This window comes from Kogia breviceps, chromosome 8 (genome assembly GCF_026419965.1).
Source record: "Kogia breviceps isolate mKogBre1 chromosome 8, mKogBre1 haplotype 1, whole genome shotgun sequence".
Taxonomy (NCBI): Eukaryota; Metazoa; Chordata; class Mammalia; order Artiodactyla; family Physeteridae; genus Kogia; species Kogia breviceps.
In genome coordinates, this window is record NC_081317.1 from 20484029 (window position 1) to 20511601 (window position 27573).

General features: G+C 41.2%; 2 protein-coding genes and 1 pseudogene across 9 annotated transcripts; 2 read left to right on the forward strand and 1 right to left on the reverse strand.

Annotated features, from left to right (window-relative positions):
* The first annotated feature begins 373 nt into the window (after positions 1–373).
* On the forward strand, positions 374–844 carry LOC136794647 (large ribosomal subunit protein uL22 pseudogene; annotated as a pseudogene).
* Positions 845–897: 53 nt separating this feature from the next.
* PRPF4 (pre-mRNA splicing tri-snRNP complex factor PRPF4) lies at positions 898–18590 on the reverse strand. 4 transcript variants are annotated; one of them, XM_067040919.1, is made up of 14 exons: positions 18137–18590; positions 17063–17240; positions 14930–15116; positions 12138–12225; positions 11420–11499; positions 11147–11240; positions 10505–10599; positions 9006–9064; positions 8429–8552; positions 6975–7064; positions 4217–4339; positions 3999–4106; positions 3790–3908; positions 898–3269 (listed from the first exon to the last, which is right to left on the reverse strand). In XM_067040919.1, the coding sequence occupies exons 1-14, from the start codon at positions 18182–18184 to the stop codon at positions 3076–3078; spliced, it is 1587 nt and encodes a 528-aa protein (XP_066897020.1). In that variant the 5' UTR covers positions 18185–18590; the 3' UTR covers positions 898–3075. The 4 variants fall into 4 exon arrangements, with proteins under 4 accessions (XP_066897020.1, XP_058927546.1, XP_058927545.1 ...); XM_059071563.2 differs by having other exon boundaries at positions 18015–18138; XM_059071562.2 differs by lacking the exon at positions 18137–18590 and adding an exon at positions 18009–18133.
* Positions 18195–27459, forward strand: CDC26 (cell division cycle 26). Of its 5 annotated transcripts, none has more exons than XM_067040924.1 (4): positions 18195–18383; positions 21266–21375; positions 21879–21972; positions 27024–27459. In XM_067040924.1, exons 2-4 carry the CDS (start codon positions 21323–21325, stop codon positions 27198–27200), a joined length of 324 nt encoding a protein of 107 aa, XP_066897025.1. In that variant the 5' UTR covers positions 18195–18383; positions 21266–21322; the 3' UTR covers positions 27201–27459. The 5 variants fall into 5 exon arrangements, with proteins under 5 accessions (XP_066897025.1, XP_058927573.1, XP_058927575.1 ...); XM_059071590.2 differs by having other exon boundaries at positions 18331–18383; positions 21851–21972; positions 27024–27282; XM_067040926.1 differs by lacking the exon at positions 18195–18383 and adding an exon at positions 18700–18777 and having other exon boundaries at positions 27024–27282.
* The last annotated feature ends 114 nt before the right edge of the window (positions 27460–27573 follow it).

Sequence of the window (27573 nt, forward strand, 5' to 3'; positions counted from 1 at the left end):
CTGTCTTCACATTCAATAGTTCTAACGTTGGGCAGTGCCATCCTTCTAGAGAGCATTTAGGAATCTTTGGTACCCCAATGCAGGGGTGGGGTGTGCTTCTGGCTGTTAGTACTTCAGAGGTCAGGGATGCTAAGACATGCTGCAATGCTGAAGACATTTCTACACAACAAAATATCGTCTGTCCCAAGAGGCAAATAGTTTCCTGTTGAATAACACTACAGGCGCCTTGCAAGTTCACAAGGTAGAAGTGGTAAAATTAACTCCCTTTGGCATGAAGTCAGAGTAAGAGATACAGTGACTTCTCAAAAGGGCAGTATAAATGGTAGACCGGGCTTTCCTTCTAAGTGGTCTGAGGTGACCAAGAGGTTCAAATCTTCATGTTCACTTTAAGAACACTTGTGAAACCATCCAGGCCATTAAGGGTATGCACATCCGAAAAGCCACCAAGTATCTGAAGGATATCACTTTACAGAAGCAATGTGTGCCATTCGGTCATTACAATGGTGGAGTTGGCAGGTGTGCCCAGGCCAAACAGCGGGGATGGATGCAGGGTCAGTGGCCCAAAGTGCTGAATTTTTACTGCACATGCTCAAAAATGCAGAGAGTAATGCTGAACTTAGATGCAGATTCTCTGGTCATTGAGCACATCCAGGTGAACAAAGCCCCTAAGGTGCAGTGCAGGATTTACAGAGCTCATGGTCCGTTCAACCCATACATTAGCTCTCCCTGCTACATTGAGATGATCCTTACTGAAAAGGAACAGATTGTTCCTAAACCAGAAGAGGAGGTTGCACAGAAGAAAAAGATATCCCAGGAGAAACAAAAATTTACGGCCTGGGAATAAATGCTGCAAAAAAATAAATGCAAAGAAAAGTTGTTTTTTTTTTTTTTTTTTTAAAAAAGGTAGAGCACACAAAAAGTTCAGGCTTTGTACAGGGAACAGGCCATGCTGGCCGGACTGTTTTTTTTTTTTTTTGGTCTGGCCAATGTTGCCAACATACTCAGTAAAGCCCTATGAAATCTCTTATAAGGTCACAGACGGACCAGACTCTACCATTTACTAACTAGGTAGCCTGGAACAAGTTACTTAACTTCTTTGAACTTCAGTTTTTTTGTAAAAGAGGAAATAATAATTAACTCGTAAGACTGTGAGGATTAAACAAGATGTCTGAATGTGCCTGGCGGTGTGTAGACAGCAGTAAGTGTCCTGTTAAGTGATGGCGGTGACATTTGTCTCACCATTACCACGAAATGACACATTTGGGATATGCTCCTCAGCTAACGGCTTTTGGACGATGATATTCCCAGTAAGGAAGTGTATATCCAGCAAGACATTCGTCTGGCCAAAGGCTTAGATGAAATCTTTTCACCCAGTTGCTACCCCTCTAGATCTCTAGGAACCACCCACCCCCTGCAAAACAAAAGACAAGTTTAATGGAACAAGTGGTAAAATTTCAACTTGAAAAACTGAAAACCTTTAACACACTATATTTGAAAGTTGCATGCGAATACACTAACATTATTAAACACACTACAAAGGTAGTAATGAAAAATAATTTTTTTTCATGGCTAGCTATGGAGGAAATAGAGCTCATTAATACTTACAACAGTGAAGTGCCCAACAGAGAGTAGAGCTGATAATCCAGAAGCTTAACAGGTACACAGGACATGCAACTACTTGGTTATAATTGAAATCAGATTAAACAGACTATTTAGCTACATATCACACATTCCTAGTTTTCACGATAGAGCCAGACAAAGTCACTCTCATCTTCCCTGGAACAGCAAAGGAAAAGTGTTTTGAATGTTCAAGGAGAAGCCATCATATAAGCCCTTCTTGAATTCTCTATACACAATCCTTTCTTCTTGCCAATTCCTCTATTTATTGTGTGAATTTATTGTGTATTTCCAGAGTTCAGTGTTTGTATACCTGGGGTGGAAAGAGCTGAAAGTAACTGCTGCTTGGCCAATGAGTAAGAATTATAGAGTCCAGATACAGTTCACTGGTAATCTTGCCCACAATGCAACAGCCCTCCATTTAAAAAAAAAATTACTATCAGAATGCTTACTAAGGAGACAGAATTGGAGTACGCCATACTTGAGATCATTTGCTATATCTCAAACTAAAAAAACAGGGACCTCTGTGGACCAATGCCTAGGATTCAGAAAATGCTTAACTATACAAGATAATTCTTTAAAGGGCAGTTTTTAAAATAGGATTGTACTCTGTAGCAAGTGTATAATAAAGAAAAAGTTTATGTTTAGGAATACACATTAGGGATTTTTTTCCAGAGTTACCTCGACATGAAGGGTACATCCTTTAAATAACCAATAGAAAAGAACTTGCACAATAGAGACATCATGTTTGCTTTCTAAAAATTTCATTGAATCTTGACACAATGGCCTAGCTTTTGGGTAACACTAAGGATGCCAAACTTGAAAGCAAAGTGGAAGACATCTTCTGACGAGGAAAATGTTCAGTTCTGAGCTTCCCAATGCAGTTAGCATTCCAAGTGAACTCAACAGGAAGCGGTAAAATATTCTCTACTGCAGAGCCCTGAGCACAGATGTGGTCTACCTCGTCACCTTCTGTTCTCAGGGTTCTTGCTCTGTCAGGCACAGTTTAGCCAGTGCATGGTGAGGTGTGTCTCTCTACTTGAGGGCTTCCAGAATATAGTCCAGCCACCTTGCTCTCTGGGTCACATGTAGTCCTGAAGCATGTACCATGTAATGGAAAGCCACGTTTCAAGAATTAAAAATGGAGTCAGTCACAATCCGGAGTGCTGTGAGGGAAGCAATAGGGCACTCAAACAAAAGATTAATAAAAACAATGTCTACAAAATTCATGGCAGGGCTTGAAGATGAAAATGAAAATTTCAACGATGAAAGGGGTTCACCAACACCCAGGGACTAGGTTGCCTGCTTGAAGTGGGAGCTGACATGGAAATCCAATTCTTTTGAGGATCTATACATGGTAATTAGCAAAATACATGATAGAACAAAACACATCAATTCCTTTCCTTTGAAAATGGCTCTGAAGAGAGTGAGGCTAGAATCCTTCTTCCATGGTCCTGCCTATTCAGCCATCCAGAGCTTGAAGGTCCTGTCATACGAGCAAGTGGCTATGAGCTGCCCATTCGAAGAAATGTCTAGGCCCATCACTTTGCCTTCGTGGCCAGCCAGAGTCTTCAGTGGCGACCAGCCTGGGTGGGTCCAGATCTTGGCTGTGTTATCATAGGCACCAGTAAGCAAGAAATTCCCATGGATGGCTACAAAAGAAAAGGGGAGTTGTTTCAGGAATTCAAGTACTCAAAAGAGCATAAGAAAATAAAAGACCCAAAATCTGCTAGAACATACTATTTTGAAAAAGAAGGTATCTACATTCAGAAAAACTCAACACTCTGATCTGTATTCCTACTAGACCTCTATGAAAAAGACAGACTTAGGCAGACTTAGGGAAACAAATAACATTATTAAGGTCTTTTGGCTCTTTCCCTGATAGACAACCTATTCAGAATAATATTAAGGATTCAGTGCTTGGACCTTCCATGGAAAAAAAAATGAAGCAAAACACTCATGGAAGTCTTCTTTACTTCCTAGGAACAAGACGCGGGCTGTGTCATAGCTCTGTCTGAAAGTGTGGTGGAGGGAAGGAGATTATAATTTGCTCCTTCAGTAGAGTCCAAATTCTCTCCTGTTCCACTTCCAAGTCTTAACACCCGGACTGCATTCCTCAGAAGTGCAATTTGTCTGTCTTGTAATTAGGCCTACAACAGGAGGAAAGCTTACGCTCAAACTTGACACCAGTCACTAAGTTCTGGTGGGCAGGAATGGTATAGACACAACGCCGCTGTCGAAGGTCCCACACTTTGCAGGTATTGTCACCACTGCCAGTTGCAACGTGGTAGCTGTGGATCAGATGTAGTACTGAAGTTAGAAACAAAGAGTACTTTCTAACCAATAACCCTCTCCACCCCTCACTCAGTGAGCTTATTTACCCATTGGGGGAGAAATTTATTCCATAGATTTCCTTCAGGTGACCTTCTAGGAACATGATGCAACGTCCTGTACGCAGGTCCCAAACTCGACCAAATGCATCCAGTCCCCTGACAAAATAATTTATGAATGAACATTTTGAATCCAGTTCTCTGTGGAAGCAAGTATACTTAAGAGGTGAGACTACTGAGCTGCCCCCGCTACGTGCAAGAAGCCTTACCCAGTGCCAGCCAAAGAGCCATCTTGATGGAAGGCAATGTCATACACACCCATGCTGTGGCCTTCCTGATGCAGGATTTCCTCTTGAGCCTCCAAATCCCATAAGCGCCATGAACGGTCATAGCTAAAAAAGTCAAACTAACGATTAACCAGCAGATGTTCAGTTCCTACAATGTATAAAGTGCTATAAACAGTTGTAGCTCAAGTTATGTTTCTGAAACTACTCATACAACCATATTAACAAACTCTTTTCTGGCATAAACAATGTCTCAACAACTAAGCATATCCGTCTTGGGTGCTAAATGGGAAACCATGGTTCCTATAAACCTACTTCAGTAGCTATTTTATTTTATATTTATTTATTTTAAAACATTTATTTATTTATTTATTGGCTGCACTGGGTCTTCATTGTTGCACACGGGCTTTCTCTAGCTGCGGCAAGCAGGGGCTACTCTTCGTTGTGGTGCATGGGCTTCTCATTGTGGTGGCTTCTCTTGTTGTGGAGCACAGGCTTTAGGCGCACAGGATTCAGTACTTGTGGCACGCGGGCTCAGCAGTTGTGGCTCGCGGGCTCTAGAGCGCAGGCTCAGTAGTTGTGGCACGCAGGCTCAGTAGTTGTGGCTCGCGGGCTTAGTTGCTCTGCGGCATGTGGGATCTTCCCAGACCAGGGATCAAACTCGTGTCCCCTGCGTTGGCAGGCGGATTCTTAACCAGTGCGCCACCAGGGAAGTCCCTTCAGTGGCTGTTTTAAAAACAGAATTCCTTAGAATGGCCCAGCAAAGATTCTGTTGCCTTCTTTCTTCCCTAATTTCACTGTTATGTCCTTCCATTCATTGAGCATTTATTGGGTCCTAAACTGAATGTTGGGCATATAAAAATCAATCACAAACAAATAGATCAATAGAATAGAATAGAGAGTACAGAAATAGGCCCACATATACATGGTCAAATGATTTTCAATGAGGCCATCAAAGCAATTTCAATAGTGAAAGTCTCCTCCATAAATGATGGTAGAACTGTAATACATATGGAAATAAAGACAAAGCAAACAAAAAACCCTCAATAAAAAAAATGGACAAAGCACCTGGACACTGAACAAAAGAGAATATACAAATAGTCAATAAGCATGTGACAAACTACTCAACACCAATAGTCATCAGACTAATAAAAACTGAAACCATGAGATTTCACTACATACTTGCTAAACTGAGCAAAATGATAAGATTGATTAATGACAAATGTTGGCAAGGATGTGAAAAAAAACAGAACTCCAGAATTCTGGGAATGTAAAATGGCACCAACACTATGGAAAACCACTTGGAAGTTTAAAAAAAGTTACATATACATCTACCCTATAACCTTGCAATTGCATTCCTAGGTATTTATTCAAGACAAAGGAAAGAAAAACACATCCACAAAAAGCACTGTACAAGAGTATTTATAGCAGCTTTATTCTGACTAGCCAAAAGCTGCAAACAGCCAAGTGTCCATCAATAGGAGAATGAATACACAAACTGTGGCAGAGTTATACAATTGAATACTTCTCAGCAATAAAAAGGAATTACTGATACATGCAACGACATGAATGAATCTTAAAAATGTTATGCTGAGTAAAAGAAGCCAAACAAAAGGAAGCCATATGAACACAAATGAGTTCATAAACTACGAATAGATCAGAATTAATTTATGGTGACAGAAATCAGGTCAGTGGTTGCTCTGGAACAGGGAGTTGACTGGGAAAGGGCATAAGGGAACTTTCTGGGGTGATGAAAATGTTCTCTCTATTGCCTAGTGTATGGCTATGAGCATAACTGATGCTGTCTTGGGCTTGTACAGTTCTTCCTGTCCTTCTGCTGACCCTTCCCAGAACTATACTGTGTGGTAAGTCACTTTCCTGTAGTCAAGGGCTTTGCAGTTAATAGATATTGTTTAATAATCATTAAGACCAGGTGGCCTCTATGCTCTGTTAGTCCTCAAACAATGATGAAGACCTTTGCTGATATATTCCCGGCACCCACTAGTTACCCATTCTTCACTTAGGAATGTACTTCCTGTTTCCAAACACGTACCCCCATACCTTAGGTTAACTATAAAATTGCCTCAATGGTCTCTTGGGGGCGCAGAGTGCAGCTGTGAATGCTTCTGGATTGCTGTCTGCCAGATCCCACCCTGTGAATAAGCGACCCTATGAAAAACGGATCCATTGGATATATGGAGCTGCTGGCCGTGTTTTTCAATCTCGAGATGCCTTCTCAGTTTGGTGGGCACCTTCTGTTCCCTTGGACCTCCAACAACAGGGATGTGGGCCACATGAGTGTATGCATTTGTCAAGACTGACTGAATTACACACTTAAATCCATTCCATTGCATGTGAATTGTATCTCAAAAAATTCTTTAACAGATTCTGGCCTCATTGAATGTGTAGAACCAGAAAAGGAGACTGATTTGTAAGCAGAGAAATTACACTGCATAGAAAAAAAAAAAATACACCTCTAGTATTGGCCAACAAAGAGAAGAAAGAGGGAAAAACTCTAGTTTTCTGGGAGTCAGTGACTCTGAAATTTCAGATTAACTGCAATTTAAAACCAAATACACTTAGCCCTAACTATGTCATAGATTCTTTTCTGATTCTGATTTATTGAAGTCCAAGAAAATCTCCTGAAGATCTCTGCTCTAAAAATTTACTTGGCAGTTTAGCCGTAAAAGGTAAACAAGATGCCACAGGCCTGTATGGATAGAACAATAAGAGGATGGCTTACCAGGTGGTACCTAAGAAACGTCCTGATGGATGCCACATTACACGGGCCACACGCACTGTATGGCCTTCAATATCTGCCACTGGTTCATCACTGAAAAGGAATCAAATATATGTAAGTAAACTATTTTACAGTCATGTAAATACTCACTGAATTTATTAACTGTTGAGCACATATACACCCATTCTGCATGGTTTGACAGGCCAAATTGTAACTAAACCTGTAATTCGTTAAACTTTTAGGGCTAATGATAATTTAACTCACTTCCCAAGGTTATTATAAAAGCTTTGGGACTATTTCATGTGCCCACGGGGCAAAACTGCTAGTCAATAAACACTGTCTATTTCAATTCACTATGTTAACAAACTCTTAATGCCATTAGAGAAAAATAAAAGATATTTCAGCCTGACAAGCAAAATAAACTCTCTGCACCAAAGGAGCACTGAGATTCTGGAAGGAAAATATATTCTGATAGAGATGCAAGGCTATATCATAGTTTTGGTGCAAGTGGATTACAGATAAATTTATCTCAAACTTCAGCTTGTCCAAGGATCCACATGAAAAAAGGAACTCCTAAACAGAGGCTTAGTTTCCTTTTGGTGGCCATTAAATTCTACTACCAGCAATGACAAAAAGAAGGTCTGAACACCAGCAAGAGGAAATAAACATGAACCCTAAAGAGGGCAATTAAAAAGGGAACTTTGTCAATGTGCATACACAGAACTAATTAAAGCCCTAGGGGAACAAATATTGCTATGTATTACCAAAGCCAATTAAAACTTGCTGTGCTCACAGGTAAGATCTTGTCTGGCAAAGAGTGGAGACACTAATTAGCTCCTCACAAAATCCTGGAACAAAAGCCTCATGTGCTTTCCCAAAGAAAGAAAACTAAGCAACTGAATTCAGATGTCTTCTAGGCAAACAAAGTGCTTCCAAAAATTTCTTGGAAAACAATAATCACAAACACATTAAAAAAAAAAAAACTGTTGTAATTGGAAAATGTAGTCTAGGTAAAGGATGATGCTATTGGGAGTAGACATCACTTCCTTGGCAATACTGCCAGACAGAACCTCCTTCCTCTCCCCTGTGGCTGTTTGCTAAGAACCAATGTGCTGTCTAGAATATTATTTTTAGTCAAGCTACCAAATAGTGCATTTCTCCAATGTCAATCTATTGCATGCGAGGTATAATGGATCCTTCCGGAATAGCTGGAGCCAGGAAACAGTGGCTACTATGTTAGAGGCAAAAATCAAGGTACAAAGTTAACAAAGAAGGAAACCTGACACAACTCCTCTGGTGGGAAAAGATCTAAGAAAAAAATCCTCCATTCTATTTTCACACAAGTTTCCTTGACTCAGAGCATCTCTGGGGTTAAATGCTAGATTTTTAAGTCTCAAGGGCCAACCAATCAACTATTTACTTTAGCGACTGCAGTGTGGACAGAGGGTAATATTCACCTGTCAAGGCTCCAAAGCTTCACAGAACCATCAGCAGCACAAGAGGCCAGATTGACATCTTTTTGGTCCAAGGAGACAGTGGATTTTGGATGGAATACAATTGCTCCCACGTTTGTGTTATGGCCTAAAGCAGTGTAAGAGATGAAAATTAAAGGGTTCCCGCTCCCTTATAACGTAAGTGTAAATACAGACATGACAAATATTACATATACACATATCAGAGGACATGTGGACCTAGAGAGTATTAAAGTAGCTATTCAACTACTAAAAAAATTGAACTATTTTAACTTAAATTAATATATAAATTGCATTAAAAAAAGCTAAACACACAAAGATGTGTTTCTTGGTTTAGAGATTGTAAATGCCAGAGTGGGGCTGGACATGAGAGAAAAGTGGTATGTGTACGAAGTCATTATCATCCAGCCCTGCAATCAGAGAAAACCAAACCAAGTCAAATCAAATCAAGAATTAATCTGTGTGTACTGGGTCTGAATGTCAGGCAGAGTTTTAGAGTTGTATTGCTTGACAGAGTTCACACTGAGAAAAAGGCTGAGATTTAGACAAGATTCTAACTCACCTCGAAGAGTATGGAGGAGGTTGCAATCAGGAACAGACCAGAGCTTGCAAAGCCCACTCCTAACAAACACAAAGGAAAGCATCTCAGCCAGGGTTGGTCTGGGAAGGAAAAGGTACCTTGGTAACATTACTAAAGGACAATCTCTCTCACCCCCCCACCCCCCAAAAATGTTACAGTGGCAGACAGAAAAAGAAACAGGAAAGGTCTATCATTTGAAGAGTTAGAGAAGAAAGCTACGTCCAGGTCTCACGCAAACAGAGGCCTCTACTGGACTGTAAATATTATAGCACAAGTTGCTCTTCTCCTTAACTTTTGGATCAATTTCTGAGGGAAGGTAGGACAAAATAAAGTATCTAACACTAATATTAATAATGATACTATCTTCTTAAATACGAATAGCACTTTGCTGCTTACCAAGTACTTTAATTTTTTTTTTGGCAGCACTGTGAAGCATGCGGGATCTTACTTCCCCAACCAGGGATCGAACCCATGCACCCTGAAGTGGAAGCACGGACTCTTAACCACTGGACTGCCAGGAAAGTCCCCAAAGTACTTAAATTTTTAAAAAAATGTTGTACTTTGGAAAATTTCCAACAAATTACTTTCATATCTATCATCAAATGATCCTTATAACCTGTGAAGTACATATAAGGCAGGAATGATTTCTACTTTATTATTTTTTTCTTATTTTATTTTTTGTAATTAATTTTTAAAATTGGAGTATAGTTGATTTACAGTGTTATGTTAGTTTCCATTGTACAGCAAAGTGAGTCAGTTATACACATACTCATTTCTACTTTATAATGAAGGTAACTGCGGCTTAGAGAGGTGGAGGGATCTGTATAGGTCCCTGGCTTTCTCCTGAACCACAGTCTCAGTTTCTGCCTAGTCAAGTAGTTCTTTTGCATACAATGCAAGCAAGTTTCCCCCTCATTAGATGACAATGTTCCTCAAGAACAACTAAGTAACGAAATAGAACAAAACAACAAAGATATCACATCCTAAAAGTTTTCTGCATATGTGGTGAGTAGAAAACAAAATGAAGATAAAAACAATAATTCAAGTTTACTGAGTCCTTACCACATACTAGACAGTATCAAGGCAAAATGTTTACAAACATTATCTCACCTTACTTTACAGATGACAAAAGTGAAGCTTACAGAGATTAAGTATCTTGCCTAGGTCACATAACCAAAAAAGAAATTATATCAAGGTATGTATACTAGTCTATAAGCTCACTATCTGATCCAAAAAGATGCTAATGCCAAGAATATGACTGACATGTCATGGGTCTCTGGGGTACCTTGTGAACAGTAAGAACTGCTAATTGAAGGCTATATTGTAAACTACAATGGGTAACTACTAGCATCTCTATCTAGTTTGGTGTGACCATGAGAAGCAGAGGCAAAGGGTATTGAAATGGCCTTCTAAGACAAATACTGATTTTTTCCCCCCCGAACCCCATTTAGAAAAAAATGTCACTGTAAAATGGGACTTACCAACAAGCTGTGGCCAGCATTTTGGAATTGGGACTAAAGTGACAGTAGGAGATAGGCCGATCATCCCCAATCTGACTGCAGAAATTATTCAAAGACTTAAAAAAAGACAAACAAGGGACCATTAACAGGCTAACCCAAGATTTTCTTGGCTTTTCCACCATACAAACAAAAACAAAAACAAAAACAAAAACCATTCCAGTTTTAACCCTCCCCAAGAATCTTCTACCACCTTTTTGTTGTTGTTGTTAGGAGACACTTATACGAATGAATGGAGTCAAGGCTTATCTGGAACTCCAGCATGCTGCCTTCTACAGTCTTAGTATCACTAGCTTCTATGTCAGCTAAGTACAAACAGGAAGGCCATGGCGAGATCTAAAGTACAGTCTGACATATTAAAAGGGAGAATTAAAGAGTAGACGCATAGGCCTCTGCCTAGTACAAAGCACAGTAGGTTCCCTGCCACCTTAACTGATGGTTCCTCCCAAATAGCAACAGTGTAAGCAGAGAGGAATAAGTATAGCTGCCTTTACTTGCTAGAGGTGGGTCAAAGTAGAGCATCTAATAAATATTTAAGAATCTTCAAGATATCTGACAATTATATATATGAGAGCATCTTATATATATAAGATGAGAGCATCTTACCCGGAGAGATTTGTGCAGCTCTTGCATCTGGGAGGTTCTCGTTGTCTCAGGAATCTCTTTATGAAGACGGGCCTCTTCCAAGCGTTTCATTGCCCTGTGACACAGAAATAACATTATTAACCCTGAGCAAATGGGTTGGAAACAAAGGTCCATACACGTCTCTTTACCACTCAATTTCAATTAATAACCACTGTCATTATAAAGCAGCTCCTCAGTCCTTGAGAGGAAATAAGAAAAAGTATGTTTCTTCCTCCTTCTCCAGGCTCTCCTTACCTAGGCAGTGAATAATTTGCAATCCACAGTCTGGCAACCTTCAGGCTGTTTGGTCCTTCATGGTACCAGGTTTGCTGATACTGAAAGTTAAATTAAGAGCAGAAATGTCAAGTCTGAAGCATTCCTGCCCCTTTCATAGCTGTCAATTCCCTATTGTTAACTGCTCAGAAAAAAGATAAATTAGTTCAGTAATAGGATGAAATCAGGTATATGTGCTTTCTCTTGTGTTTCTTTCTATGAACTCTTATTGGATAGTTTCTGGTTACTTGTTAAAAGTGACACCAGGAATGCTATGGTTCTTTCCTGAATGGGGAACTCACTTATCTCCATTTATACCTACAAAGGAACCACAAACTATTGCCAACAACTATTCCGGAACAGTAGAGTCTCCAACTCCCCCTGTTCCCTATCCCACAGAAAACAGAAAATGAGAGAACTACCCCCTTGTTTCCTGCATGTTTATACTATGAAGCCAAAGACACTTTTTTTTTTTTTTTTTTTTTTTTGCGCAGTATGCGGGCCTCTCACTGTGTGGCCTCTCCCGCTGCAGAGCACAGGCTCCGGACGTGCAGGCTCAGCAGCCATGGCTGCTGAGAGGTCCAGCCTCTCTGTGGCATGTGGGATCCTCCCAGATCAGGGCACAAACCCATGTCCCCTGCACCGGCAGGCGGACTCCCAACCACTGTGCTACCAGGGAAGCCCCAAAGACACATTTTACCTCTTCTTTGGACTTCTTTGATTTCTCATCATCTTTTTTGGTCTTTTTTAAGGCATCAGTACCGACCACTGAAAGGATATTTCTTAACCTGTAACAAAAAAGATCAGAATTTAAACAGAGTTAAGACTGTGAAAAGTATATCTAAGAAGGCAGCAAGGCTGCCCTACTCTCTCACCATTCAAATCCTAAGCAACCTTCTTTAAGGGTCAAGTTGTGATGCCTAAACTTCCAGTGTGAATTCTCTCACTCAATAGTCTTTATTTGAAGATTCCCTAAATTGAACTAAAAGCAATTATCCTGTTAAACTTAGAGTCAACTAGCCCCAACACTGCTACCACTCGGGCTGTGAATACAGACAACCTTCACTCAATGCCACAATGTGCTGGATACTGCTCAGGTGCTAAGTAGAAAAAATGACTAAGAAACAGTCCTTGATTTCAAGTAGCATAGTGGGGGTGGTGGTGAGGGAGTGGGGGGTGGACAGGACATACAGAAAGTACCGGGGAACTAGAGTACGTTCCATTAAGTATTATGACAGTGGTGCATGGTGCTAAGGGAATCATAAAAGGAGTAAACAACCTACGCTTGGAGGGAATCAGGGAAGGCTTCATGGAGAAGATGTTACCTGAACTGAGTCATCAAGTAATCAAGTCAATGGGTCAAGAATGGGAAAGGACAGTTGAAGCAGAGGGTTCAACAAATGTAAAGGTCTGGAGGCAAGAAAAGCATGTTGAACTTGGAATCACAACAATTCCGTATGGCTGGAGCACAGAGTACTGGGAAAGGGTTGGTGAGAGATAAGGCTGCAAATCTAAGCAGGGGCCAGGTCACAAAGAGCTCCTAATGCCATAGCAAGGAGGGTTTATATTTGAGAAAGACCCCTGGAAAAGTATGGAGAATGGACTGAAGAGGGAAGAACAAAGGCATACTATTGTATCCCCTGAGTCTTATGGACTGAATCAAGGCAGTGGCAGTGGGGACTCAAGACATTCATTTAAGGGACACAATAAGACAGACTTTGCTGGTGGAGAAGACAAACAATAAACAGTAGAAGTAAACCCTCTGAAAGGCTGTTAAGAAAGTACGTTACTTTCTTAATAATGGCAGGACTTACTTTACAAGGGGTCAGGTGTTAGGAAAGGCTTTTTTGAGGAGGTGGCATTTATGCTGAAACCAAAAGAATAAAAAAGCCCTAGAAGGCAAGAGAGGGGGACAAAAAGAGAAAAATTCAGTGGAAAGACAGCAAAAGAGTGGCACAAGGCAAGGATGAAGAGCATGATTAGGAGCTTTTTACTCTAAGTTTAATAAGAAGACTCTGTAGGGGGCTTCCCTGGTGGCGCAGTGGTTGGGAGTCCGCCTGCTAATGTGGGGGACATGGGTTCGAGCCTGGGAGGATCCCACGTGCTGCGGAGCAACTGGGCCTGTGCGCCACAACTACTGAGCCTGTGTGCCACAGCTGCTGAGGCCTGCGAGCCTGAAGCCCATGCTCTGCGGCGGGAGGCCACTGCGATGAAGGGCCCATGCGCCGCGATGAAGAGTCGTCCCCGCTCGCCGCAACCAGAGGAAGGCCACACACAACAATGATAGACCCAACACAGCCAAAAAGAAAATAAATAAAAATAAACTTAAAAATTAAAAAAAAGAGAAGACTGTAGGATTTTAAGCAAACAATTAACACAACACATTTGGGGCTATTACAACAGTCTAAATATGAAAGCAATGGAGGTAGAGAAAAGAGGACACACTGGAGGTACATTTCAGCAGTAGAAGAGACAAGATTTTGCTGATGGGTTACACAGAAGGTGAGCAGGTTTTCAACTGAAAACTGTGTGAATGGTACTGTTATTTGCAAGGTGAACTGGAAAATAGATGAGTTCAATTTAGACATGTCAAATTTGAGTACCTGTAGAATATCTAGGTTACAGAGACCTGAGAGTCATCAGAATATATATACACAGAGTAAACCATGCCATGGGAATGGATTTGATCACTCAGGGTTAGTGTAGGATAAGAGCAAAAAACAGCAGTTTATAAACAGGAAAAAAAGAGGCTTAGAAGAATTAGCTAGAGAAACAGGAGGAAAACCAGGATGATTTGGTCTTCTGAGAGCCAAGGAAACAGTGTTTGAAGGAGGGAATAGGTGGCAGTGTACTAGGGCTATTCTTGATAAAGATGAGTTGATGACCTTAATTAAGAGCAATTTTAATGTGGTAGTGGTCGATCAGTTTGCAGTAGATTGAAGAGTAGATGAGCTACGGTAAGGGCCTTAAGAGAGTAAATGTAATGAGTGAGGAACAGCTGAGCCCCAAGTCCTAAAGAGGCAGGTAGGCAGGCCAGGTCTGCCTAATTGCATAGGACTAGCCTGTCACTAAGAGATTTTGTAACTTCAAAATCACAAGAGGAGCATTATATGAGGACAGTGCCTTTTTGCAATAACATCCAAAAAACACTTAGCATTATATCTTATGTTAATGACAAAGAATGCATTTGTTGTTTAAATTTTCAGAGTTCAGTGACAAATGTTTACCCAACTCACAACTACATAATGAGGAGAGGAAGGAAGGGAATGTGTTAACATCTTCTTCATAGTTTATAAAGAAAAATTAGTAGTGGAGTAAAAACTGGCCTAAGACTTAAATTATGGGCTAAAACATATTAATGCAACTTAATAAGAGATTCTGTCAACGTTATCTGAGACATTCTATTAAAGTTTTAGCTACAAATTCCAACTGAAATTTGGAACTGGAACCCTATGATTAAAAAAGAAGAGAGTAGATACTTAGAAAGGGCACCTTTCTCTTCTTTCAGCAGGACCCTCTCCAAAAAGTGTGATGGGTTCCCCCAAGGCCCTAAGGCAAGCCTTGACCTCTGAGTCATCTGTGGAAACATTGATTTGCCGGGCTCGCTTCCTCCTCTCAAACTCAGCTAACACTTCGGCCTGTCGCTCACTGATGTGGTCTTCAATTTCAAACACTTCTCCTGTAAAAAGAACCGACAACATTAGCATAATCACCAGATCTTCCTCAAGTAGGGAGAAAGAAATAATTTCCTTTTTTTTTCTTTTTAATTTAATTTATTTTTGGCTGTGTTGGGTCTTCTATGCTGCGTATGGGCTTCTCATCACTGTGGCTTCTCTTGTTGCGGAGCACGGGCTCTAGGAGTGTGGGCTTCAGTAGTTGCATCAGGCAGGTTCAGTAGCTGCAGCACGCAGACTCTAGAGAACAGGCTGAGCAGTTGTGGTGCATGGGCTTAGTTGCTCCGAGGCATGTGGGATCTTCCCGGGCCAGGGATCGAACCTGTGTCCCCTGCATTGGCAGGCGGATTCTTAACCACTGCACCACCAGGGAAGCCCAGAAATAATTTCTTACAATTGGAGTCTGTATGCCTCTAGGGAAAGTTAACTTTAATCTACTACAAACTTTACAGCTTCTCAGTTTATTAAAGTATGCCAGGGTTTCCCTGGTGGCTCAGTGGTTAAGAATCCACCTGCCAGGTGGATTAAAGTATGCTAGGACCTCCCTGGTGGCACAGTGGTTAAGAATCTGCCTGTCAATGCAGGGGACGTGGGTTCTATCCCTGGTCCGGGAAGATCCCACATGACTCGGAGCAACTAAGCTCATGAGCCACAACTACTGAGCCTGCACTCTAGAGTCCGCAAGCCACAACTACTGAACCTGTGCACCTAGAGTTGGTGTTCTGCAACAAGAGAAGCCACCGCAATGAGAAGCCCGCACACCACAACTAAGAGTAGCTCCCACTCCCCGCAACTAGAGAAAGTCCGCGCACAGCAACGAAGATCCAAGCAGCCAAAAAATAAATAAATAATTAATTAAAAATAAAGTATGCCAAACACAGAAAACTAAACGAGGTTTTAAAAGGCAGCAAAATAGCTGAAGCCATCTTGTTTCATTTGGCAAACTTACATAAACACATAAAACACAATAAGAGTATGGAGCATCTTTAACAAATAAGTTATGTAGGCTTTCTGTCCATGATGAAATAGAAACATTATTTTAACAATTGCCAAAGCTACTCTCTGAAATAGTCTCAGTACAGGGACACTAACTGGAAATAATTACCATGAAAATGATATTCTTTGACTGTAAGGTGTTTTGGATAATCTATCAGCTAGTTTTAAAACTCACACCAAATACAAGCATTTCGATGAAAAAGGTAAAGTATAGTAGTGATGCAGTTATGTTTAAAATAACATAAAAGGTTTAAAAAGTCACTAAAGTGCATGTGTATAGAAAAGAAAAGGTATGGGAGGATCCATGAGAAACTTGACAGAAGTCCTATCTGCACAGAACTCTTTTTATACCCTTCTGTACTCTCTGAATTTCTCATGACAAACATGAATAATTTTATTTCAAAAATATAGTGCACCACTAGTTACTGACATGAAAAAAATCCTCAACAGTATACAGAATGACAAATGCAGGTTACAAAACAATTTGCTTATCATGGGTTCATTTATGGAAAAAAACTTGTATTTTGATTCCTTTCAAAATAAAAATGACTACTACTTTTATAATTTAAAAGGGATATTTCATTTCGGGTGAAAAATAATTGGAAAACTAAAAAAGGGAGAATATTATGAACCACAGTAGCTCCAAACCAATGCCACAACTATGCTAGATCTCCAGAAGACAAATGGAATCAATTTGAATCCAAATACACAATGTATAAATTCTTAGTAAAATTACTAACAATTCATAGAAGAAAAACTGTATAAAAGGTTTTAAGAAAAAGGTTCTCCAGATGATACTAAGTGGAGTGGGCAGAGAGTATGGCCTTAAGATAGTTTCAAGTTTAATATTTGAAATTTTTTGACACTAAACTAGTGACATCTAAGTTTAGGAAGGTAGTCATTACAGATAACTTGAGCACCAAAGGTAAAGACGGACTCACAGTTTGCATCTTACCAGAGGTGATGTTAATGTTCCCTGCTTCAATTCCTGCTTTAAGTCCTTCTTTTCCCAAAATCCCAGATTCTCCTTTGGCCAGGCGCTCCCTCTCCTTCTCTTCCAAACTTCCATAATAGATGTGTGGTTTCTTCACAACAGGAGCGACTAAGTCATCAGATGCCTTAGTTTTGGTTGCCTGCTAAATCAAAGACCTGGATTAACCTAAAGCTTAATCTTAGCAATTTACTAGACCTCCCAGAAGGATGAAGCTTATCCAGAGCTTCAATCCTATTTCTTCTCCAAAGAAAAGACAAATTGGACACCAGTTAAGATGTGTCTTCCCTGATTTGGACGTGGTCGGGGGGTGATTCCAGTCTCTCGGCACTTAAGTTTTGCAGATACGAAGAGATAGATAAAACTAGTGAATTTCTCTTGGTGATTTTTCTATCAAAGGCGTGCTTTGGAACATGTTTACTTCATTCAGTTGCAAGTGCAATCTCTTCCTGGGTTTTATGAAACTTCCAGGGTTACTGCTCATCACAGGCGATATCAAGGATAACTGAAATAACCAACGCGATGGTAAGGGGGACAAGTTAGAAAGTTACTGTCTATACATTTCAAACGTTTTCAGACGTGGGGCAGTAGATGGGAAGTTAGGAGGCCTCATTACAATGCAGAGGTCTGACATTGTCATAAATCTTGGCCAAGACACTACTCTCTTTCAGAACTCTATTTCTGAACCAGACAGAAAAGGTATTTACATTTCGGGGTTATAGCGAGAGCTGAAAATGAGCTAAAATAGGAAAGCACTCAGGGATCAGGAAAACGCTGCTCCGCTCTCTAAGACCAGACCGAGTCTGGCAGCCTTCCTCCTCAGCCCTCCACCGCCGTAGCCCGTTCCCTAACGGCCCTGTTCCGCAGGGACCCCCACCCCTCCGCGCTCCCTGCCAGAGTGAGGTGAGACCTGTACCGCGGAGGAGGCTCGTGAGGAGGCCATGCTGGACTCCAGAGCCGCGAAGCCCCACCGAAAGCCGTGCTCTACGTTTCAGATCATCCACAGCGCGCCCAGCAAGGCGGAATTACGACACTTACCGGAAGTGGGCTGCGGGCGGACGCAGCGTCCTGGGCGGCGTGGAGCATGATGGGAATCGTAGTAGGAAAGAGTCTGGGCGCGTCGAGTGGTGTGTTCCGTGGAGCCTCAGGGAAAAGCACGCGGAGGACGGGGTTCTTCGAGGAGAGAGACTCAGAGCAGTCTGGGAAGTGTAGTTCAGTTGGCTTAGCCGGAGATTCGGGGTGAGCGCCGAGGTTTCGGGAAGGGGCCGAACAGGTCTGAAAAGAGGTAGGTGCGGCGAGTCGCGCGGCTACGGACTGAACTCGGGGAGTGAATAGACGGTTTCCGGGGCCTGCTGTCGCTCCGGGCCCTGCGAGGGGCTTTAAGTCCTACGGGAGCGAAGGACCGTGTTGCCATGGAAACCCTCGCTCTGGACCAGCGAGTGTGGCCCTGGAACCGCGAAAGGAGTGCTATTCTCTTCCGCTGTCAGGAAGTTCTCTCGGCGGTTTCTTCTGAGCTGGGGGGGGTTTCGGTGGATTTGGGAAGTGGCGAGAGATTAAGTTCGAAGAGCCCTCTAGCGCCAAAGGAAAATAAAGACCTGGCGGAGGAGCCAAGGCCTGCTTTTGCTGTCTTCAGCCGGGTCTGTCTTACTCCGAGTGAGATGATGAACGTGAGGCGTCAGGTAAACTGCACGCCAGCAACTCTGCACAGCCCTGTGTGCGCTGGGTGCTGGGCCATCAGAGATGGACAAGACAAGGTTTTGTCCCCGTGTCGGGGGTGGATATGGTCAAAATATTGGTGTTTCCCGAGCTGGACAGAGCCCTCTACCCTCCCCGAGGACAATTACAATAATAATGCCTGTTTATTTAGCGTTTACTAAATGCCAGGTTATGTTTCAGGAATTTACGTTGCAATACGACATTCAGTCCATACAACAACAGAGTACAGGTACAGACGAGGAAACCAAGATCTAGTGAAAGGTGAAGCTGATGGTCCAAGATCAGTGGCGATGGGATTGGAATCTGCCCTTGCCCACTGCCCTTTCGCCTCCAGAACAAGCACTTTTACCCGTTACTCTATACTGCCCCCTAGTGGCGATCTTTTCATAGTTTGCAGAAAAGTTAAAATGTATCAGTTGTTTTTTCTTTTCCCTTTTTAAAAATAATTAGTTAATTATTTATTTTTTTGCTGCGTTGGGTCTTTGTTTCTGGGCTGGCTTTCTCTTGTTGCGGCGAGCAGGGGCTACTTTTCGTTGTGGTGCGTGGGCTTCTCATTGCGGTGGCTTCTCGTTGTGGAGCTCAGGCTCTAGGCGTTTGGGCTTCAGTAGTTGTGACACATGGGCTCAGTAGTTGTGGCGCACAGGTTTAGTTGTTCCGCAGCATGTGGGATCTTCCCAGACCAGGGATCGAACCCGTGTCCCCTGCATTGGCAGGCAGATTCTTAACCACTGTGCCACGAGGGAAGTCGCTGTTTTTTCTTTTAAGCATTCTCCCCCCTTGGAACTTTGGCTTCCTCTACCTTTTGTCTACTTTGGAATCAAGATAGTATCTGTATCAATTTACTTTCCCACCAACAGTGCAGCACTATTTACAATAGCCAGGACATGGAAACAACCTAAATGTCCATCGACAGATGAGTGGATAAAGAAGATGTACATATATACAATGGAATATTACTCGGCCATAAAAAGAAATGAAATTGGGTCATTTGTAGAGATGTGGATGGACCTAGAGTCTGTCATACAGAATAAAGTAAGTCAGAAAGAGAAAAACAAATATCTTATATTAACGCATATATGTGGAATCTAGAAAAATTATACAGATGAACCTATTTGCAGGGCAAGAATAGAAAGGCAAACGTAGAGAACGGACATGTGGACATGGGGGGGGGAAGGGGAGGGTGGGTTGAATTGGGAGATTAGGTTTGACATAAATACACTACCATGTGTAAAATGGATAGCTAGTGGGAACCTGCTGTATAGCACAGGGAGCTCAGTTCCGTGCTCTGTGATGGCCTAGTTGGGCTGATTGGGGGGAGGGAGGTCTAAGAGGGAGGAGATGTGTGTATGCGTATGGTTGATTCACTTCGCTGTGCGGCAGAAACTAACACAATATTGTAAAGCAATTATACTCCAATAAAAAAATAATAATTAAAAAAGATAGTATCTGATTTAGTACAAAGCAATTTGAAATGTAATGTGCCATTGTTTCGTGTTGATAACATCACTTGTATCTGTCCCAAGCTTCATGGTAGAAGGAGGAGACATTTCTTCCTTTGTATACTTCACAGTCCCTAGCTGTATCCTAGATACATGTAATAATAATTTATATCTGTACATATTTTATTTTATTTTTTTTTGCGGTACGCGGGCCTCTCACTGTTGTGGCCTCTCCCGTTGTGGAGCGCAGGCTCCAGACGCGCAGGCTCAGCGGCCATGGCTCACGAGCCCAGCCGCTCCACGGCATGTGGGATCTTCGCGGACCGGGGCGCGAACCCGTGTCCCCTGCATCGGCAGGCGGACTCTCAACCACTGCGCCACCAGGGAGGCCCTATCTGTACATATTTTAAAGGAGCCTTCACTTACATCATTTTCATTTAATCCTCACCATGTGACCGATATATAATTTTCACAGGAGGCTGACTTTTGTTTTTGGTTGCTCTGCTGCGGCATGCGGGATCTTAGTTCCCTGGAGAGGGATCAAACCCTTGCCCCCTGCAGTGGAAGAAGAGTGTAGCCAGTTTATTCAACAGAACATTTAATGGCTGGTTATTGCAGACATTCTCTACTGGATGCTATGAGACTATAAAGATGATGCCATCCAGAGCTTTTAAACTCAGTTGGGGAGTTTTATTTTCTTTTATTTTCTTCTTAAAAAACCCAGCTCTTCTTTTTTTTTTTTTTTAAAGCATAAGCATTACTTTGGGTTTTCACATTTTAGAGTGTTTTCTTGAGCTTCTGTGCATACTTGTTCTCTCTGCCTGGGATGCCTTTAATCCTCTCTGCCTGCCCTTCACAAGGCAACTACGACATCATCTCCTCCAGGAAGTCTTCCACATTACTGTTCACCCCACTGGATTGTGTGTCTGTGTGATGCCATTGCATTACCCTCATCAGAGTTCTTATTACAGTATACTGCAATTTTCCATTTATGTGTTTGTTTTCCCCACAGACTGTGACTATGCCTCTTAACTCTGTAGCTGGAGCATAAGAACTGTCAGTTTAATGAATGACCTATCCATTTAGGACCTATTTAGACCTTGAGGATAACCCTGTGAATTGGTGAGTTAGAGGGAGTTTTCATAAGACTTAGTAACCTGATTTTAGCATTCGGGAGTGATCACAAATCCCTCATAATTCCCACATACTGTTGTTGATCAAATTTAATGGTTTGTATACTCTCCTACTAACTGTACCGAATTAAAATGTGATATTTTAACTTTATTCTGTTAGCTAGAATATTTCTTTGTGAATGGAGCATGAGATTAAAGTAATTGTTGCCTAGAATCCTCTTTTACAGGCAGCTTGCTATTTTAAGTTCTGGAAGAAAGAGCTTTTGGGAATTACAGAGTGGTGGATCTCCATCACGTAATAAAAATGTAATAATTATACACGTGAAGACTTAGAAGTCAATGTGTGAATCCAAATGAGTCTTTTGTATCACCATTCATTTTAGTGTGCATGCTTACAAATTGAACATATTTGTAGCTGAGATTTATCCCTTCCAATTTTTCCTCCTCTCTGCCATTTTTAACAGCTGATAGTTCACTGGGTCTGTCCCTTAGTGTTGGTTTCATTATGCTGAGACGAAAACCAACCCGTCTGGAGCTGAAGCTTGATGACATTGAGGAGTTTGAAAGCATTCGGAAGGACCTGGAGGTAAGAGTGCAACTTTCAAACCGTTAAGAATATTTAAAACAATAACTCTAACTTTTGGACTCTAGATTCTTACACCAACAGCTTATTCGAAATCTCTATTTGGATGCTTTACAGGCATCTTAAACATAATGTATTAGTTTCCTGTGGCTGCTGTAACAAATTACCACAAACTTGGTGGTTTAAAGCAACAGAAATTTATGCTTTCACAGTTCTGTAGTCCAGAAATCTGAAATCGCTATCACTGATCCAAAATCAGCATGTCAGCAGGACCATGCTCCCTCCAGAGGCTCTAGGGAAGAATCTGTTCCTTGACTATTGCAGTATTTGGTGGCTGCTGGCATTCCTTGACTTGTGGCCATATCACTCCAGTGTCTGCCTCCGTGATCACATTGCCTTCTCCTCTTCCATCTGTGAAGTCTCCCTCTGCCCCCTCTTATAAGGATACCTGTGTTGGCATTAAGGGCCCACCCAGATAATCCAGGATAATGTCCCTATCACAACATCCTTAATTTAATCACATCTGCAAAGACCCTTTTCACATACAAGGCAACAATTACAGTGTCCAAGGATTAGGACCTGATAGATTTGGAGGTCATTATTCAGCATACTATACTTAACGTGTTAAAACAAAAACCTCTTGATTTCTTCCTCAAACCATTTTCACCTCAGAGCTCCCTATGTCAGTATCTGTGTAGTTGCTCAAGCCAGAAACCTAAGAGTCAATCTTGAGTTCTCCCTTTCCCTCACCTCTTATATTCAATCTGTCCATAAATCCTTCAGCTCTACCTCCAGAATATTTCTAGACTCTACCCATACCTTTTCATCTCCACCATTAGAACCCTAGTCCAAATAACCATCAACTCACTCTGTACAATTTTAGTAGCATCCCAAGTTGTCTCTCTGCTTCCATTTTTGTGTCTTCAATCCGTTCTCCATCAGGTGTCTAGAATGATCTTTAAAAAATTTCAGATCATGTCATTCTCATGCTTAAAACTCCTCAGTGGTTTCCTGCACTTGGAATAAAACTTCAGTTCCTTATCATGGTCTACAAGCTTTTAAATGTTCTTTCACCTTCTGTCACTCTTTGCCTTGCCCTCTGTACCCTAGGCACATTGGTTTTCTTTTATTTTCTTGAATATGCCAAACTATTTATAACTCATGGCCTTTGCACATACTATTTTCCTCTGCCTGGAGTGCTTCCTGTTTCTTCATGTCTCAGTTTGAATGTCACTTCCTCAATCTGAAAGGCCTCTTCTGACCCTATCCAACTTAGATGTATCATTCCTATCCATGCTGACTCCATCTCATTAGGGTCTCTCAAAGCACTTTATTCTTTTATTTCATAGCACTTATTATAATTTATAATGATTTGTTTGTTTATTGTAAAATCATTTACATTAGGAACCCTGATTGTAGAAATCATGTCTGTCTTCTCCACCGTTGAGTTCCCAGCATCTAGTACATAGTAGGAGTTCAATATGTATTTTTTTAAAAATTAATTAATTAATTTACTTTTGGCTGCACTGGGTCTTTGTTGCTGCGCACGGGCTCTCTCTAGTTGCGGCAAGCGGGGACCACTCTTTGTCGCGGTGCATGGGCTTCTCACTGTGGTGGCCTCTCTTGTTGCAGAGCACAGGCTCCAGGCGCACGGGCTTCAGTAGTTGTGGCACGCGGGCTCAGTAGTTGTGGCTTGCGGACTCTAGAGCGCAGGCTAGATAGTTGTGGCACACGGGCCTAGTTCCTCCGCGGCATGTAGGATCCTCCTGGACTAGGGCTCGAACCTGTGTCCCCTGCATTGGCAGGTGGATTCTTAACCACTACGCCACCAGGGAAGCCCCAATATGTATTTTTAAGTATAGCCTTACGCCACGGTATTAGATGTCCATTGATAAGACTTAAATTCTTTTATTGGCCTTCAGAATAAAGTCCAAATTCCTTAGGATGGCATGTAAGGCCCTTTGTGATCTGGTCCTTGGTTATCTCTCCACTTTATCTTCCACTGCTGAGCTATCTTTAATCTCAGTGCCTATGCACACTCTGTTCTTTTCCTGAAGTGCCCTTTATGGTTCAAACTTCAGTTGTAATGAGTCTCATAAAGTGTTAGTTTTATACTTTGACTCTGCAGAGTCAGCTCACTATTGAGTTACTTTTTTTTTTAAATTGAAGTAATTTTTATGACTGAGTAGTATTCCATTGTGTGTGTGTGTGTGTGTGTGTGTGTATATGTATGTATATATATATATATATATATACGCACCACATTTTCTTTATCCATTCATCTGTCAAGGGACACTTACATTTCCATATGTTGGCTGTTGTAAATAATGCCGTGATAAACATGGTGGTGCACTTACCCTTTTGAATTAGTGTTTTCTTTGGATATATACCCAGGACAGGAGTGGAATTGCTGGATCATATGGTAGTTCTACTCTTTATTTTTTGAGAAATCTCCATACAGTTTTCCATAGTGGCTGTACCAGTTTACATTCTCACCAACAGTGTGTGAAGTTTTCCTTTTCTCCACATCCTCTCCAACACTTATTATTTCTTGTCTTTTTGATAATAGCCATTCTACTGGGCATGAGGTGATATTTCATTGTGGTTCTGATCTGCATTTCCCTGATAATTAGTGATGTTAAACATCTTTTCATATGCCTGTTGGCCATCTGTATGTCTTCTTTGGAAAAATGGTTATTCACGTTCTTGGGTTGTCTGGGTTTTTTTTTTGTTGAGTTGTATGAGTTCTTTATATATTTTCGGTATTAACCCCTTATCAGATAAATTGTTTGCAAATATCTTTTCCCATTTGGTAGGCTGTCTTTTCATTTTGTTGATGGTTTCCTTTGCTGAGCAGAAGCTTTTTAGTTTGATATAGTCCCATTTGTTTATTTTTGCTTTTGTTTCCCTTGCCTGAGGAGACATACTCAGAAAGATACTGCTAAGACCAGTGTCAAATAGCATACTGCCTATGTTTTCTTCTAGGAGATTTATGGTTTCAGGTCTTACATTCAAGTCTTTAATCCATTTTGAGTTAATTTTTGTGTATGGTGTAAGATCGTGGTCTAGCTTCATTGTTTTGCATGTGGCTGTTCAGTTTTCTCAACAGCATTTATTGAAGAGACTGTCCTTTCTCCATTGTATGTTCTTTGCTACTTTGTCATAAATCTATTATCCATATGTGTGAGGGTTTATTTCTGGGCTCTCAGTTCTGTTCCATTGATCTGTGTGTCTCTTTTTCTGTTAATACCATGCTGTTTTGATTACTGTGGCTTTGTAGTATAATTTGAAATCAGGGCGTGTGATACCTCCAGCTTTGGTTTTTTTTTTCACCAGATTGCTTTGGCTACTCGGGATTTTCTGTGGTCCCATACAAATTTTAGGAATTTTTGTTCTATTTCTGTGAAAAATGTTGTTGGGATTTTGATGGGGATTGTATTGAATCTGTAGATTGCTTTAGGTAGTTATAGACATTTTAACTGTTAATTCTTTCTATCCATGAGCATGGAATACCTTTTCATTCCTTTGTATCTTTTTCAATTTCTTTCAACAATATCTCATAGTTTTAAGTGTACAGGTCTTTTCACCTTCTTAGTTAAATTTATTTCTAGGTATACATTTATTCCTAGGTATTTTTGTTGTTTTTAGTCTTTCTACTGAAGGCAGTTATCCAATGGGTTTCACCCATTTTAGAGCAACTTAGGAGAGAGGAATAGTTTTTGCCCTGCACTAAAATAAAAACAGTAGAAAACTGGTATTTCATTTGTTACTGAAATTAGTTTGATTACATTTTGATGACTCTGGTTTTTTTTTTTTGGCTGCATTGGGTCTTCATTGCTGCACACGGGCTTTCTCTAGATGCAGCGAGTGGGGCCTCCTCTTCCTTGCGTGCACTGGCTTCTCATTGTGGTGGCTTCTCTTTTTGCAGAGCATGGGCTCTAGGCGCATGGGCTTCAGTAGTTGTGGCATGTGGGCTCAGTAGTTGTGGCTCACGGGCTCTAGAGCGCAGGCTCAGTAGTTGTGGCGCATGGGCTTAGTTGCTCCATGGCATGTGGGATCTTCCCAGACCAGGGCTTAAACCTGTGTCCCCTGCATTGGCAGGCGGATTCTTAACTGCTGAGCCACCAGGGAAGCCCTGACTCTGGATTTTGAAACAGTCAGCAGTTGTTCACAGTGGGAAGCCTTTTAAATGATTTAATTCTACTTGGATATTCTGACTTTCTCATGGCTTATAAGATGAAACGATATCATCCTTTGCCTTTTAGAGCTTGTTTTCACAAAGGTGTTTGGGGAGAACTTTCTAATGTTATTTATTGGGTAATGTAGCCTAGAGAGTAACTCAGGAAGGTCATTATGTTTGTATATATATAAAAAGTAATACCTCACTTATTCACTATAATACTTTGACACTGCCATTTAAATGCTCACAGTTCAGCAGTAAGTGGTGAAGAATAGCAGTGATTCCAGGGATTAGTGTAGTGGAGCCATTCTTCTGGTAAGGAACTCTCAGGTAGTGGTGGTTGTGGGGTGTTAGTTTTTCTCTTTGAAAATGATCAAACTGAGACACAGACTTTGTGAATTCTGCAGTTACTTATGGCTTAAGAGCCAAATCTTTTATCTGAAAACAAAATGAATTCCCCAAATCAGGCCTCATGATAAGATAACACAAAACCTTCTTTTCCTGCATTACATTTAATCTCATGGGTCAGCTAAGCTGTTAATTTCTCGTGGTTATTGTTTTACTGGTCACTTTATTTTTCCAGCTCTTGTGTGAACTTCCCTGTGTCATAGCCCTGATCACCCTGTGTTGTAATGGTCTATTTACCTGTTTCCCTGTTAGACTGTGACATCCTGGAGGGTAGGGGTTACATCTTTTATCGCTATATCTGTGTATCCCTCTTGTGCCCCTAACCATCTAAACCTAGGATTTCAGTTTATTGTTCTGTAGACCCGAACCCTATCCTTTACCCTGTGCCTAATACATGGTAGATGCTAAATAAATGTTTGTTAATGAATAGAATATTGCCTTAATACTAAAACTTTTATACTTTCAGACCCGTAAGAAACAAAAGGAAGATGTTGATGTTGTAGGAGGCAGTGATGGAGAAGGTGCCATTGGGCTCGGCAGTGACCCCAAGGGCAGGGAACAAATGATTAATGATCGAATTGGTTATAAACCCCAACCCAAGCCCAACAATCGTTCATCTCAATTTGGAAGTTTTGAATTTTAGAGGTGGATTATCTTGTGTGCCAGAGCCCTGGAATGGAGTAAAATGATGGCGGAAATACAAACAAGATTTAGAGAATTGAGTGCTTGCAGTCAAGCTGAATATTTTACGTCCTGCAGAGAGAGATACTTCTGCATGAGATTGCTGATGCTTAACTTTCACTCTGAAAGCTGAAATTCAAACTCTGGTTTGTCTCTGGAAAATCTGACTCGATAAAACTTGTCTGATTTTTGTTTTTAAAAATAAATATATTTTTGGAAAAGTGTGCAACATCCTTAATGAAGTATAATAGCACCGTTAAATTGCTACATCATTTTTTCCATCTTTATTAAAAGACCCTAAACGGAACACTTCCAGTTGATCCCTGTCACTGATT